Raw genomic sequence first — 15863 nt, forward strand, 5'->3', positions numbered from 1 at the left:
TCTCATTTAGTTACTTACCCACTTTTGCTGTGGACACAGTGTGCGTAAATTTGCAAGAGGTGACTGTATTAATTTATAATATTTTTTTACATCTAAACAATAAATTTGTTTGTCTTGAGGTTGATTTTTAGCTATTTTAGATATTTATTATAATCTTTTTTGCTAAACTTGTTCAAGATTAACTGATACTTGTTTATTTAATTTTTTGTGTTTCCTTTGTAAAAAAATTTGTAGATACCTGTGTATCTTGTTTTAGATATCATATTTAATCAGCTAGGTAAAGAGAATTTTTTATCATTGACTTGAAATGTATTTAAGACATTTAAGAATTTTTAAACTATAAGTATAAACTAAGTATAACTGAATAAAGTATAGTTTTAAATTTATATGTTACTAAAGTTATTCAATTCAATATAATTGCTGATTAAAATAAAAATTGAATTTTTTTTAGTCTATTTTTTGAAAGAATTTAGTATGTGTTTAGTATGTCTGTAGTTTAGCTTTTTTTCACACTAAATAAATTTTGATTTGAAGATATTAATTTACACCTGTAAAATTTGCGGTTTTTAAAAATATGTTAAAATTCTTATTAATCTATTTTCCTTGAGCACATAGTTTTGAAATGTAGCTATCTATAATTTATCATTTTCTCATACATTATTAAAAGTTACAAAGATTTTTTTAATTAGTATTTATTTAGAACTGCTTTACTCATGTTAATTTATTTATAAATTAGTTCTTGCATTTAGTTGAGTTTCTTGTAGTTTTTTTTACAATTTTTGTTGTGAGTTTTCTTTTCCTTGGAGATTAAATTTTGACTGTTGTTAAGTTTTTTTTTTGCTCATTAGAATTTCTAATTAAGTGCGGTGTACAACTCGATGACCAAGAGGTTTTTTGTACACCCAGATCCTTAGACCAAACTGTTTTTGAGCATGTTGTTTTTTTTCTTTTTGTTCATAAACATTCTACTAAACTTACACATCACAGCTTTTTTTTTCAAGTTTAAGCTACTTTTTACACCTTAACAATTTCTTAAAATTTGTATGTACTATGAAGTGATAGACAAACTTGTGTTTTATAAATCTTTTAACAAGTTTGCAAAATTTTTTGTAAGTTTGTTCATTATATTTTAACTATATTTTAATGCTTGCTCTTGTATTTATTAAAAGAAAAATTAACTTATCAACTTATAAAACACTTTAAAAATAGTTTGATACTCAACTAAAGTTTGCACATGTAGTGTTGCTTAACATTTTAGTTATTTACTTGTAGAACTTTAAAAAATATCTTATTTTAACTAAAACAAGTATAACTAATTTCATATTTTAACAATAATTTAGACCAACAATGACTTTGAGAATATGGTGAGCTTTATATTTTTAAATAAAATATCAAATAAAGTTGTAATTAGTGATCCACTGGGTCTAGGATCTGTATCCTATTGAGTCTGATTTCTGCCAAATCCTACCCATAGTTCTGACGGCATCAGGAACAAATTAGACTAAATTTATATAAAAAATTACTTTGATAAGACACAATTATACAAATTCAGTATAAGAAATATTTTAATTGTAATTTACATATAATGTAGGTATACAAATGTGGACATATATTTCTATATAACAGGGTCAGGTAAACTGCAACAAGCAATAGTAGAAATTTCTGAAAAATACAATAAATGTATTCTGGTAATTATAATGAAGAAAAACAAATAAAAGTTAAATTTATAATTGATGCTTGATCTGTTGTAACAGTTTTTTAGAAACTGGGAAATAAAAATTTTACAACCAAAAAACCAAAAAAAAACCTATACTTTTGAAAAAAAAAATTAAAAACCTCTTTCCACAGATTTTTTTAAGTATTGCAAGGAACATTTCCAAAAATTTGAGGTATTTATCCCAAAAAAAAAGAAGGAAGAGATAGATTTATAGTGATTTTTATTTATTCTCATTTTAATTCTATCCTCCCAGGATTCTATTCAAATTTTGACAGTTTAAGTTGTTTTATTCTGTATTATTGTTTATATCTCTTTAGATAAATGTTAAATAACAATATTTTACCATTATAAATTTACCTATTAGATATACAGTGCATTTAAGAAAATAAAAATAAAGGTATTTTTTTTAATATGGATAAAACAAGTTTTAAAATATAGTTAGTTTTTAGTTATTTTTTCTTAAACAATTTTTTTTCAATTTTTTCCTTTCATAATCTTAATCAGACCTACAGGAGCTTTTTTTAATTTCTTTAAAGTAAATTTCACTTTTGGAGATGTGGCTCCCTATACATTTTTATATAAAATTTTGAGTTGTCCAAATATGAATTGTCATGTTACTATCCACCCATAGGGAACCTGTTGTACTCTCCAACTTTAATTGGTTACATTTCAAAATGTATTTATTTATTTAAAAAAAGTGATTTATTCGATTTACCTATGATTGGTGGTCTTGAAAATTAAAGTAATAATTTTAGAATATTTTGCCATAGACAATTTAATAAATTTCAATTTCAAGTTTTATTCATTAAAATATTTTAAACATTTGTTAAAAAGTTTTTTATTAATATTCTAATCCAAAAGTATTGTATTTTAGAAATAGTTATTGATAAATTGTGAATATTCTTTGTTTGATGATATAAAAGTATAGTTTGTATTTAAAACTACCTAAAAACTACTCAAATAATTCTATAAATAATTTTTAAGAAACATTTGATAAATAAACTGATAAAATTGAATTGAAAGGGTTTTAGAAATTGGAAGTCATGGAAAATCCATTAAATTTAAACTTTGCAAAACAGGTAAATTTAGTTTTAAACTATTATGTTGTAAATTAATATGTTGTAAAATGTAGTATACAATTGTTTTTTTTTACTAATCTTATTTCAATTTAATTACTTTTGTCAGAAATGCATAGATCCAGAACAGTTATTTACAAAACAAGAAAGAATAGGAAAGGGAAGTTTTGGAGAGGTATTTAAAGGAATTGACAACCGAACTTCTGAAGTGAGTTAACTGTCTTACATCTAAGTAATAAAATAAAGATTTTAACTTAAAGGTGTTCTCTTTTGCAATTATAAAGTGTTAAAGAAAAATTTTAAGCTATAAAAAAGATAAAATAAAACAATTTTTTAAAATTTAGATTTTTTACATTCTAAGTTTACTGTGAAATTTTATTATATTTATATTTTTGGTTTTATTTTATACCACTTTTTAAAATGATAAAAACATACCTTTTATAAAAATATGCATCAGTATTGTTTTTAAAACTTTTTTAAACTTAATCATTAGAAACATTTTAAACATTTTGTTTTTTTTATTTTTACTCAAACTGAAATACTTATAAGAATTTGTTTTGCTTACCAAAAATAAAGTTGTATCAATTACTGCTAGAACTTTTAAAGTACAGTAGCCTGCCAACTTGATACGCGTTTTTAGGTACGCCCTGTCGGTATGGTACTTTTTGAACACTTCACTTTTTTTAACTGTTTTGTTTTACTTTGAAGTAAAAAAAACAAACCTTAAAAGAATAGTACAAAACTGTTATACTAAAAAAATTATACTGTATTATATTACGAACAAAAAAAAATTATGATTTATAATTGTATATCAAATCAAATATTTAAGACAAACATATTACAGTTTGTTTATTTAGCCAAAATAATAAACAGTGCAATACAATTTTGCATACCCGTGATTAAAACATAGGAATAAAAAATACTTAAAAAGTCATATAAAATTTAGATGAAGAAAATAACGAACAGTAAAATTAACATTTAGCCTAAGTGACTTGAGGTTGTGGTAACCATGATAAATACATAAAATCAAAATAAGTAAAGAATAATCTTATAAAATTAATAAAATTTTAAACACTCTTTGTTAATTTCATTACTGCCAATATTGACTATAGAAAGCACAGTCCACTATAAGCACCACACCATTTTTTTATTTACTTTTGTGTTTTCTACCAAGACAACTAGTTAAAATGCAAAAAATAAAAACTAGATAATAAGTAAACAGCAGTAAACTTTATAACAGTAAACTATATTTTTTGATTAAACACAATTTAATAAAAACAAGATCAGTTTTTACATAAATCTTATTTTTTTCCAAATGAGTAATTAATTATATGTACTATGTTATTTTTAAATTACAAATAGATTAAAAAAACTTTTTTGATTGAATATAAATACATGTTGCCACTTTGTCTGGAAACCTGGAAAAACCTGGAATTTGACAATTCAGACAAAAAAAAATGAAAATACCTGTAATTTGAGAAATTTTGAAAAAAACCTGGAATTTTGAACAAAAATCACTATAAAACCCTGGAATTTAAACTATTTTCACATGTTCAGTAGTAAAATTTCGATTTGACTCAAAAAGTCTATCATATAAATAACTTTTTTTTTGTTATCATCCTCAAGTTTTTATTAAAAACATATTTAAAGTAGCTTTACAGGATCTTTTCAATGTTTTTATACTATTTAATACAGTTTCTTTCGTTAAACTAAAAATAGGCCCAAAAATGTGTACTTTTAAAAACCAGGAAAACTTTTTGAAAAAACAAGTGGCAACCCTGTAAATATAGTTATATATATACAAACATTTTAAACATGTGTGTATTATACTTAATTTAGTTGTAAAAAATCAAAATTTTCAAGGTACGCACTGCAGGTTGGGTACGCACTTTTGCGCTGTGTTCAAAGTGCGAACCTAGTTGACAGGTTACAGTATATAAGAAGTGTATATTGTTCTTAGTTTATTCTTTGTTTTTGTTTTAGTGTATTTATTTAAACTAGTCACTATGATAAACGATTTTATATTTTTATAATTACTTTTTTAAGTAGTTAAGTAGTATAGTTACCCTTAAACTTAAAGCTACATTTGTATATTGTCAAGTTATAGCGCCTATTAAGACATAATTTAACTATTATCAAACGTTTTATTTTAACTTCTTATATCTATGTACTTACAGCATAGCTGTATTAAAAAATTTTGCAGATGTAAATTAACTTAACAAACATTTAAAAAAGGTGTTTATTAATCTTTCAAAAGTTTACAAAACAAAATTAAGAAAATAAACTTAACTGTAATTTTAAATTTAATTTTTCGTTTTTACTTTAAGCTTTTATAGTTTATACCAGTGGTCGGCACGGTGTACACTGGTGCACACTAGTGTACATGAAATTTATTTTAGGGTGCACGAGACTTTTGGGGTACATAAGTTATTTTTTGCGCAGAAACTAAAGTAATACCTATGTTAAACACAGATAGTAATCGCTTAAAAAAAATTCTTAAATTAACTCAACTAAATATTTAAATTTACCATTCAATAATAACTAACAAGACTACTGATTGTTAATTTGGGTAGTGGCAATGTGTTAAACTAATCTAGTTAGTATTTTAGACCTGGGTGATACAAGTAGAATATTGTTGTAAAAATTAGATCATTAGTATTAAACGTTTATTGAAATGGATAGGGTAAACTGGTAAATTTAAAGTTAGAGTGTAAAAATTTACTGGGTGTTACCGAACTCTTAGTAAAAAAAACGATTAAAAGTGTTGACATATTGTTAAACACTAGCAGCGCTAAAGAATGCAAATTGGGGTGCACAGAATTTTAATTTTGTGATTTAGGGTTTACGGATTTGAAGTAGCGCGCCGACCACTGGTTTATACTAGTACTGTAAAAAGCTTCATTTAGCACATTTAGTTTTTGTAACACAAGTTTTTACCTACTTTTTTTATAAATTCCTTACACAGCTTACGTTTTTTCCTTATATCATAAATAAAATACTCACGCGCAACTGTTTTAAAAATTTATACTCTTTTTCCACGTAGAAGCTTCAATCAAATTTTTTTAACACAAAGGTGGTAGCCATAAAAATAATAGACCTGGAAGAAGCCGAGGACGAGATAGAAGACATCCAGCAGGAAATCACGGTGCTGAGCCAGTGCCACAGCCCCCACGTCACAAAGTATCATGGCAGCTACCTGAAGGTTTTTCGTTGTTTGTTTACGTAGTGTACTCTTGTCATACACTAACTCTTGAGCTAGTTTGAAAAATATTGAAGTTGATAATGATATTTTTATTTGGTAATTTAAACTGTAAATACTAGTGGTGAAAACTACTATAGATATTATCTGAACTTTATAGAACTTAGCAACTAATTTACATACAAATCAGTGGAACACATCTAATTAGAAGCTGTGTTTTTAAATTAATTTATTTTCGTTTACTTGCATAGTTTTTTACCTAAGAAGATAAAGACATTTTTTCATTTTATTTGAAATAAGTGTTTAATTGAAAAGTTAAAAAAAAAAGAATTTATTTTAATTTATTCATTCTTTTGTTTAAAATAAATAAAACTTAAAATACATTATAATTATTTTAATAGGTATTTTTTTATTATTTAATTAACTTTATTTAAAAAAAAACAAATTAGTTCATCATATTAAATTATTTTAAAATAATGCTAAAGCATTTGCTATGTAACAATGTCATTGCGTTTTTATATCCTGTTTACCTTATCGTATCAAGTTTAAATATTTGTATATACTTTTATATATAAAAGGTCTTTAAACAAAAGTGTTCTACTACACATTTATTTGCACAAAATTTATAAGTTTTCATAAAAATTAATTTTATTATGATAAGTTTTTTATGTTGAAAATATTACTTATTAACGAGCAGTCAAGATATTCTAAACTTTAAACAGGGAACGAAGTTATGGATTATAATGGAATACCTAGGCGGCGGTTCAGCACTTGACTTGGTCAGTTTAACAAAATGTGATTATTCAGCATATTCAAGTTCAAATAAGCACTTTTGCTTGTTTAACAATTACTTCAACAGTTTAAATGAAAAAATCGTTTGAAAAAGCTAAAAATAGTAGTAAAAATTTTCATTACTCAACATTGAGAATAGCTCATCGAAGCCGTCATCAGATATTATTGGTTCTTATTTTATTAGTTATTGATACGAGGCGAGTTCCGATGGCAGCTGCTTATTGCGGCGTATTCCGATTTTATCACCCACTGAGATAGTTGCAATTCAACTTGACGCATCCGTTTGAAGCTTTTGATTTTTATTCGTTCAAGTTATAACAGATGAACGCATACATTTCAATTAAACTTTTTGACGCTATTTAAAAGAAATGCCTTAGATGTATTTGTACTTTTTGTTCACATTTTCATTTTATACTTTTTGTGTTTTTATTAAAATAACTTGTTCTTTGGCGACAAACAACTCTCAACAAGCACCTAAATTTTGAATTGTTGCTTTGAGTGGTAAAATTGTTTGTTGTGTGATTAACAAATTTAAAAAATGTAATTGCCATTCAAAAGTGGCTCTTGTCAATTAACTTCACATCACCAAGTTCTTCGACTGGTGTACGGCTATTCAAATTCTGACAGTTCAAATTTTAATAGTTATAAGTTTTTTAATAAATAATAAATAACAAAAATTAATGCCTAACAAAATTTTTATTAGCTAGACCTACTTGAGCATTTTATGTAAATAAATTTTTTTTTTTTGGATTTTGGAATAAAACAAGATTTAAAAGTTACTGAAATATAGCAAATTTATTAGTTATTAATTTTATGTTTTAAAAAGCTCTTTGTTCACATTCTTTTTTACCATCATTATCTTATTAATTAGACCTACAGCAGCGTTTTTTATTCTTTCAAATATGTTTTATTTTTGAAATGAATTTTTAGAACTTGAAGTGTCATATGTGTGTATTGTCGGAATTTGAATTGTCATGCTCATCATTTGCCTTATTTTTACAATGTGCCCTAATTTGCTGCCGCTACAGAAAGAGAGGCTTGTTATTGTTGGGGAGCTGCGTTATGACGTAACAATGTCAAGTGCTCGGCCGAACTACCAGCACAGCGTGTTTGTTTTGCCCACTTTCTAATCCGCTCCCTTTTCTGCTTGTGTTTGCTTATTTTTCTGCGAATTCGCAAGCTATAAAGTGATTGTGCGTTCTTATCTGATTGTGTTTATATATTTTAGATAAATCTTTTTTTTTATAGCTTCTTATAATGCAAACGCCCATAATAAACAATAAATTATTTTTAGACGGGATCCAATTTTCAAACCGAGTGTTTTATCCATTTAAGGTTAAGATAGTTTATTTTTATTAATATTTAGTTAGCTTCTAAAATCTTCTGAAGATAATATCACGAGATTTTTTTACTGTTTTACACAGTATTAATGAAGTTTATGTTTTATTTTAACAATTTGTTTTCGTATGTTAAACTGATGTTGGGAATTTCCACCACCAAAAGCAATGTATAACAAGCATCACAATGTTACAAAGTTGCACTGCTACAAAAATGTTGTTGAATTGTTATTGAAACAAAACGTTGTCAAATTGTAGTGAAACAATTGCAAATTAGCCACTTGGGACTCGCGAGTAACTGAAATGTCTAACAATGTCACTTGTACGGGCTTGCGTTGTTTGCCGACCGTTGGTGATAAAAACTGTTCTTATTATCTTGCAAATTAGCACTAGTGTTGTTTTTGCTTGAATAAGGCCATGTTAGTGTTTTATCAAAAAGTGAAAAGCGTTGTGTTTTTGACAAATAAATTTTGCACTTTTAATTCAATGATGTCTTTTTTTATTTAAAGCTTAAAATGTTTAGAAGCCGTTTTAGTTAACTTGATTAAGTAGCACAGCTTAACTTTGTGTTTACATACAAAATCCACCACTTGAAACTTTTTCCCACCGCTTTTAATGTATATTATGCCTAACGGGCCTGCCTTGTATCGATTTTTCACGTTGTTTCGCACGAGCACGAAACGCCATGAAAATTAATCCACTCGACAGGGTGAACCGGTTATTTATCAGTGGAAAATTAAAAACATTCGTTATATCGAGCGATATTTACGTGTTTGTTCGGCCGGAGCGTTTCCAATACACAGAGTTGAAATTGTTTGCGCTTGAACATGCTCATCCTTTAAAACTCTATCTTGTTGTTTTTTTTTTCAATTGAAAGAATTTCAGTTTTGTTTGTTCGTACGTTGCTGAGCAAACAACTTTTGTTTGTAATCAGAGATGCGATTGAATATTAATTTTTGGTTGGAGAATGAATTTTTTTTTGTTTGTTTTTTGGTCCAGAAATCATTAAAAGTGTTGATCAATAATCTTTTGTAAATACATTAAAACATCTGTAATAAAATCCAAATTACAAAGTTTTAGATTAATTGTTAATGTTTTTTTCTTTAAACTGTTTAATATTCACATCAATATGTGGTTTTGTTTTTTAGTACTTACGAAATATACGTATACATTTTATTGAGTAATCTGTTATTCCTCTAGACAGGTCAATAATTACGTTTGTTGGTTTGTGTAAAACATGATAAAATGTTTCTTCAAGTTTATGTTTTCTACAGTATTTGATTAACGAATATTTTTTTTGTTTGATAGTTCTTATGTGTTTCAATATATTTTGCATGGCAACAGATGAAAGCGGGGGTTTTCGAAGAAGTTTACATAGCAACCATCATCAGGGAAGTTCTGAAGGGTCTAGAGTATTTGCACGGGGAAAGAAAACTACACAGAGATGTCAAAGGTTTGATATGAATCAGTTTCATGAAATAAAAAGAATTTTAATTTTATTAAGTTTTTTAAGCTAATATTATAGATATATATGTTTAATTCTGTATTTAAAAAATTTGTTTTCAATTAGTTAATATGTACTATATATTTATATGCCTAGATGTTTATTAAATAATAAAAGTTTATAAAAATAACTACATAATTTTTGCCTTAACGCTCTTACGTATATAAAGTTTATCAATCAATACGTACGTTTGAATATCAATAATAGTAAACTCTACGTGTTTGCATTTTATATAAATAGCTATGTTTAGTTATATGTCGTGTGTTTTAAGAAACTTTAGTTTTTTTAATAGTTAAAGCATCATCAGTGTTTATTTCTGTTTAAATTAGTTTTGACATTTCATTGCTTCATACTTTTTATTAAATGCTTCGAACATGCTTTTACTTTTCATAAGTTTGTATTAACGCTAACTTATTTGTTTTACTAAAATAATATGGAAAAATTTGTATATTTTTTGGATACTATAGTATATATTGTTTTAGATCTGTGCCTTTAAAAGTAATTGATTTAAAGTTTGTTGTTGTGTTATTAAATGCCAACAGTGGGAATTTTCATACGTAAGTGTCATGATAATGATGAATGAAATTACTAAAGTTATTTACTGAGAATTTTATTAAAGCACAAAACAGCTAAATTTCTACGACAAACTCTTTTGCCTGCTCAACATGTCAAATTTCCTCGCAAAAAACTCCAGTCATTCAACTAACTTCAATTCGTTTAACGTAAATTCAACTCGTTGAAAGCTAACTCACGACATAGTCGAAGTCAAACTATCACTGATAAGCTTTTACGCGTCGTGTATTTTATAGTACCAACAAGCTTGTTTATATACATATGTATAATTCGAAGTGTATCATTTTGTAGATACTATATTTATAAGTATTTAATTCATTTACAGTAAAGTATAATACATACTATTATTATCTATTCAATAAACTGACTGATAAACTATCCTGTTTATTAGAATATTGCATGAAAAGTACCAAACTGTTTTTTTTATAATAAAATGTTTATAATTTTTAAGTATTTTCCAGCCGCCAACGTGCTGCTGTCGGAGAAGGGGGAGGTGAAGCTGGCCGATTTCGGGGTGGCGGGGCAGCTGACCGACACCCAGATAAAAAGAAACACCTTCGTCGGCACCCCCTTCTGGATGGCTCCGGAAGTCATCAAGCAATCTTCCTACGATTTCAAAGTTTGCGTTTCAGCTACTTTTCGTTTGATAGGAATAATTTTAAGTTTTTTTTCAATTTACGTATTTTATCCCTGTTTTAAGTTTACTTTATAAAAAAACATCTTTATGCAAGAGTTTGTCATGAAAATAATAGGTTATACTATATGTAAAGATATTTAACATTATATTTTATTATTTCTCGTTTTAATTTTATGAGTACATTTTGATACCAATAAATAGTTTATATTCAAATTTCGGTATTATTTTTGTTTATTAAGAAGTTATATTTTTGCTTTGCTTAATAAAAAAAATTCTTAGTTTTTAATTTTTTCAATACATTAAATCCGATTGTTGCATGTACTTCTTTAGTTTAAAAAAGTTTAAATCACAATATATATTTTATAGATATTTATTGTATTTGTAAAAGTAGTTTTTAAATTTTTTTTTTTGATTTATTTTAAAACATTTTTTGCAATGTTTATAGAAAATACAAATAAAAGTTGTGTTTTTGTTCATAATTAGACTAATTTTAAACGATTATAAATTTTAACTTAATTTTAATTAGAACTTTCTTTGTTTTTATAAAGTTTAATAGCTAATAAATGAAAGTAAAGCTTTCATTTATTAACTTTTAGTTTCTAAGCAATTAAATTGTAGTTGAAAAAATAACAATTAAGTTGATAATTATTTTTATAAGTCTAATTACTGGAGTTAATTATTAGTCATCTGACAATGTTTAATTTTTTTGAATTTCAAATTAGTTTTTTTTTATAAGTTCAAACAATTTTATTTTTTAAATTATTCTGTTTATACAACCAAACCGAATTTATGACAAAAACACTTTTCACAAAAATTAACTATTGCAAAGTAAACACCACGAAAAAGTTTCAACCAATCAAAACGTCGCAGGCGGACATCTGGTCGCTTGGCATCACGGCGCTGGAGCTGGCGAAGGGGGAACCCCCGCACGCGGACCTGCACCCCATGAGGGTCCTCTTCCTCATCCCCAAGAACAACCCGCCCACGCTGGAGGGCCACTTCAGCAAGGAGTTCAAGCTGTTCGTCGAAGCCTGCCTCAACAAGGACCCCAACCACGTGAGTTTTTTGTCGTTAATTTTTTGTTCATTTTTAGTAGTTTTTTATGTGTTTTTTTTAAGCGTTTAAAAGATTATTAACGGTTCGATGTTTAATTTTGTTTTTTTGTTCAGATTAATTGGTAAAATATTTTTAATAAACAACAAGATGTTTTTTTTCAATTGTTGACTTTAACATGAGAATACCTTAAACTTTAAGGGGTGGTTTAAAAAATAGGGTTTTTATATATTATGTCTTGACATTGGTGTTAATCTGCTGTTTTGTTTTTATCTATATACTTTTTGTATTTAGCAGGGTTTAAATGTGGTAAAAGTATGTATAGTTTTTACTTTTTAAATGTTGACCTTTAAAAAATAAAACCTCCATTTTTGTATGTGTAATTTGTAACAAAGGCTGCTAACTTAAGTACTTTAAATTTTCCCCAGCTTTTCTTATTCTTTATTATTTACAAAAGTCAATATACGTTTTGCTTTGCAATTTTTGCAAGCACTTTACTGTAGTTGAGTAATGAATGCGTGTACGTTACTAACTGTAATTTAAAAACATTCACAACTAAATTTTATTATATGGTTTTAGTATAAAGCGTAAGAACATTTATATAAAAAATAAAACTGTCTGTCTTATCTACCAGGAAACAATAGGCTAATAGGATTATTTCATTGTTGTATTTCGAGTTTTATTAAGTAAATTAATTAGTTGTGTTTTTACAAATGCATACTGAATATTTTTATTTCCTTGTTCCATTAAATTCTAATAAATCACTATTGGAATTTCCATTCAAAACTATTTCGGTTCGTTCAACAATGGATTAAATAAATACAAATCATTCAAGTGTTTGCCGTTTAAATTCTTATCTGTAGATTAAACTCAATAAAAAATATCTAAAGTGTAAAATGACGTTTTCAAGCATATTAGTAGCTGGCTTAAAAATAAAAAAATGGTATATAAATGATAAAATGAACTTAATTGTTATTATTGAAATAAAAAAAAAACAACCTAGTTTGCTAAAATATTATATATTATAATGATAAAAGATAATAAGATTTACTTAAGTTTCATTTTTATTCTTGTAACCTTATATCATTGTATTGTATATTTTATAATGTATAATTTTATATATCTTGTTAGTTTTTTTTATCTAGTATATTAAGTTTTTAGCTCTAATTTTAGTTATTTCGCACAATTTTATTATTGAATATGACTAATGTAAAGTCGAAATCAAACAAACTATGAAAACATCATTTGTTTTTCTTTGAAATGATTTTTAGTTTAATAAAATTAAAAGTACGTTTACGAAACTTAATTATCTAATAATGGCTGACATATTTCAACTTTGCACCCATTAAATGAAACTTTCTTTTAATTAGTGTATATTGTTTCTTAAAACTTATACTTTGCCTTGATCTACTCAGTATTTTGTCCACTCTACTATTGTTTTAGAGGAAATTGTTTGTTGCGTCACTTTTAAATTTTTTAGTATAAGTCAACTTGAAGAAGTTATGTTTTAACTAAATCTAGGTTTAACAATGAGTAAATAAACAAGTAAAAACGACTACCCCACAAAGACTTCTTTAATCGAAATGAAATATTGAATTTGCTTCAGGTTAAATTTATTCGAACGTATTGTACTTTATTTTGTGGTACATTATTCTGTAGATCAAAACAATAATATATTGAGTCAGCACACGTTTGGAATTTTTTATAAGTTCAAGTTAATTTTTAATTATATGAAATTTGTTAATAATGTGTTTTTTAGATAAACATTAGTTACAAATAGTTTTAAATACATTAGTATACAATTTTAGGATTTAAAAATCTTAATGCATTTAATTTTAATCGAATTATATGAATAAGGCTCAATATTTTTATTATATATTTAAAGCATAAGTTGTTTAAAATGTATTATACAAAAAAGTAGTTTTTGGATTTTCCAATTCAATTAAATTCAATAAAGTATTCGACTGAACCAACGCGAATGAACATATCAAAATTGTCGTTCAAACAACTAAATTTCATTAACATTAACAACCGGCAACTGAAAAACGCGTTCCAATTTTTCCAAACAAAATTTTTCCATCAGCGACCGTCGGCGCGGGAGCTGCTGAAGCACAAGTTCCTGAAGCAGGCCAAGAAGACGCCCCACCTGGTCGACCTGATCGAGAGGTTCCGCGCCTACCGCCGCCACCACGGCGACAGCGACACCGACACCGACTCCGAGAGGTTTGTTTGTTGCTTTGTTGCGAACGTGTTTGAAAGGGAATAAAAAGTTTTAATGCTGTTTTAGTGGTTGCTTAAAAGCATCTCAGCTTCGCCGAAATAACTGCCAGTTACATTGAATTGTAAACCAAGTAAAAATATACAATATTAATTACGGTCGTACTGATAACTCATCTGAGTTTTAAGTACTAAATCAAATAACTTACGTCTTATTTTATCATAGTGATAACGAAGACCAGTCGAACGGAGGAGACTGGAATTTCGACACGATAAAAAGCGTGCCGCAGAACGTAATCAACAGTTTCAACCAATTAGAAGTCAGCCAGCAAAAGCACAACGCCATGCAAGAATTACTACTACCTCTACTAACGCAAGTATGAGTTTTCGCTGTTTGAACCTGCAAATTATTTTTATATCAATAACGCATACTTACACACCGCTGATACACACAGATCGGTTTTTTCCGCACCAATAGCCGCCAAGTCAGTTCAATGACTTCGATGAGTGAATAAATAATATTTTGTAACAGTTAAAAGAAAACAAGTTTCAATCGGCTGAGAAGAGAGCGGCCATCGACAATCTGCAGCAGGCGCTTCAGAGGGCCGAGTTTTCCTGCCCCGGAATATCAGACCAGCTGGTTGCTTGCATCACCAATCGTTTCAATAAGTTGGTTCGATTTCACATTCGTGTGTGAATTTATTTGCAAAACGTTGTTTTTCTATACGTTGGTGTGAAAGTTCACAGACAGTTTTTGTTTGTCTTTTTTTAATATTTTTTGTATCCTTCAGTACCATTTCACTTAAGTGTTTTAATTTTGAAAACTTCAAGTTAAAAGTTTTACTAAGAAAACAATATAGTAAACTTTTTTGAAGCATTTTATTGTGCATGTTGTTTGGACTAGTTTTTTTTTCAGATTCAACAGTTCTTCCCGATGAGTTATCAATTTTTTCCTTTAATTTTTCGTTTTGTTCGCCGAAGAAACGCGGCAGTTTCATTCCACGGCTGCTGTGACGTTATAACTCGTTCATTGTGACGTCACAAGAAATACCCCGATAAATGAAGTTTCACAAAAAAGTCGAATATTTTGCTGTATTTTTTTCTCTTTTTTTTTACAACTTTTGCCTTTCCTGCAAAGGCCTACCGCCAATGCAAACGCTGGAAAAACGAAAAAGAGATCTGTTAAAAATGCCAAATTTTTATGAGTTAACTTTTTTGATTGTCTCGTATGAAATATATTTGAAGCTTTTTATAGTCACAATTTTAAGTTAAGTTTCGAATACAAGCACCAAACATGACTCATCATCATTTGAAAATGGGAAACGGTTTGATTTTTGTTTTTTAAAAACATGTTGAGTATTTCTTCAAAATTCTCGAAGTGCAATGGCAACCACGCACTAAAAGCTACATAGTTAGTTATAATGAGTTCGAAAGTTAAAACGTTTAAGTTGTGCCTTTGTTTTTCCATCCTATCTTTCTTCGCGTGTTTATTTATATACTGTGTATTTCGTACCCCCTCAGTTTAAAATGTGGGTTCACTTTGTATGACTTAAGCAAGAAGTTTTGGTTTAATGTTTTTTTTTTGTTTTCTTAAAACGCAACATAATACTTATTTTTAGCGTTTTTGCTTCAAGATAATAAATCATGAATAAAAGTATTTTTAATTGCAATGAGTTACTTTTTTTTTGCTTCGTGTTGCGTACTAAGGATATGGTTTTTTTATAATTTTGTTTAAAAATTGAATTTAAAGATATGTTA

General features: G+C 27.3%; 1 protein-coding gene across 1 annotated transcript; it reads left to right on the forward strand.

The window, feature by feature from the left end:
* Nucleotides 1–2698: 2698 nt before the first annotated feature.
* LOC145834708 (serine/threonine-protein kinase 25-like) lies at nt 2699–15863 on the forward strand. Its single transcript, XM_082942206.1, has 11 exons — nt 2699–2796; nt 2903–3001; nt 5867–5995; nt 6715–6771; nt 9466–9574; nt 10660–10817; nt 11706–11891; nt 13972–14111; nt 14332–14482; nt 14638–14774; nt 15022–15863. The coding sequence occupies exons 1-11, from the start codon at nt 2761–2763 to the stop codon at nt 15041–15043; spliced, it is 1224 nt and encodes a 407-aa protein (XP_082798332.1). The 5' UTR covers nt 2699–2760; the 3' UTR covers nt 15044–15863.

The sequence above is a fragment of the Thalia democratica genome, chromosome 4 (genome assembly GCF_965202585.1).
Source record: "Thalia democratica chromosome 4, ktThaDemo2.hap1.1, whole genome shotgun sequence".
Taxonomy (NCBI): domain Eukaryota; kingdom Metazoa; phylum Chordata; class Thaliacea; order Salpida; family Salpidae; genus Thalia; species Thalia democratica.

What these genes read in the sequence shown, in the direction of transcription:
- LOC145834708 (XM_082942206.1), top strand. Translation starts at nt 2,761, where the DNA reads ATGGAAAATCCATTAAATTTAAACTTTGCAAAACAG. An exon ending in AATCTTCCTACGATTTCAAA is followed by an intron (nt 10,818 to 11,705) that starts GTTTGCGTTTCA and finishes AAAACGTCGCAG; the next exon opens with GCGGACATCTGGTCGCTTGG. An exon ending in TACTACCTCTACTAACGCAA is followed by an intron (nt 14,483 to 14,637) that starts GTATGAGTTTTC and finishes ATTTTGTAACAG; the next exon opens with TTAAAAGAAAACAAGTTTCA.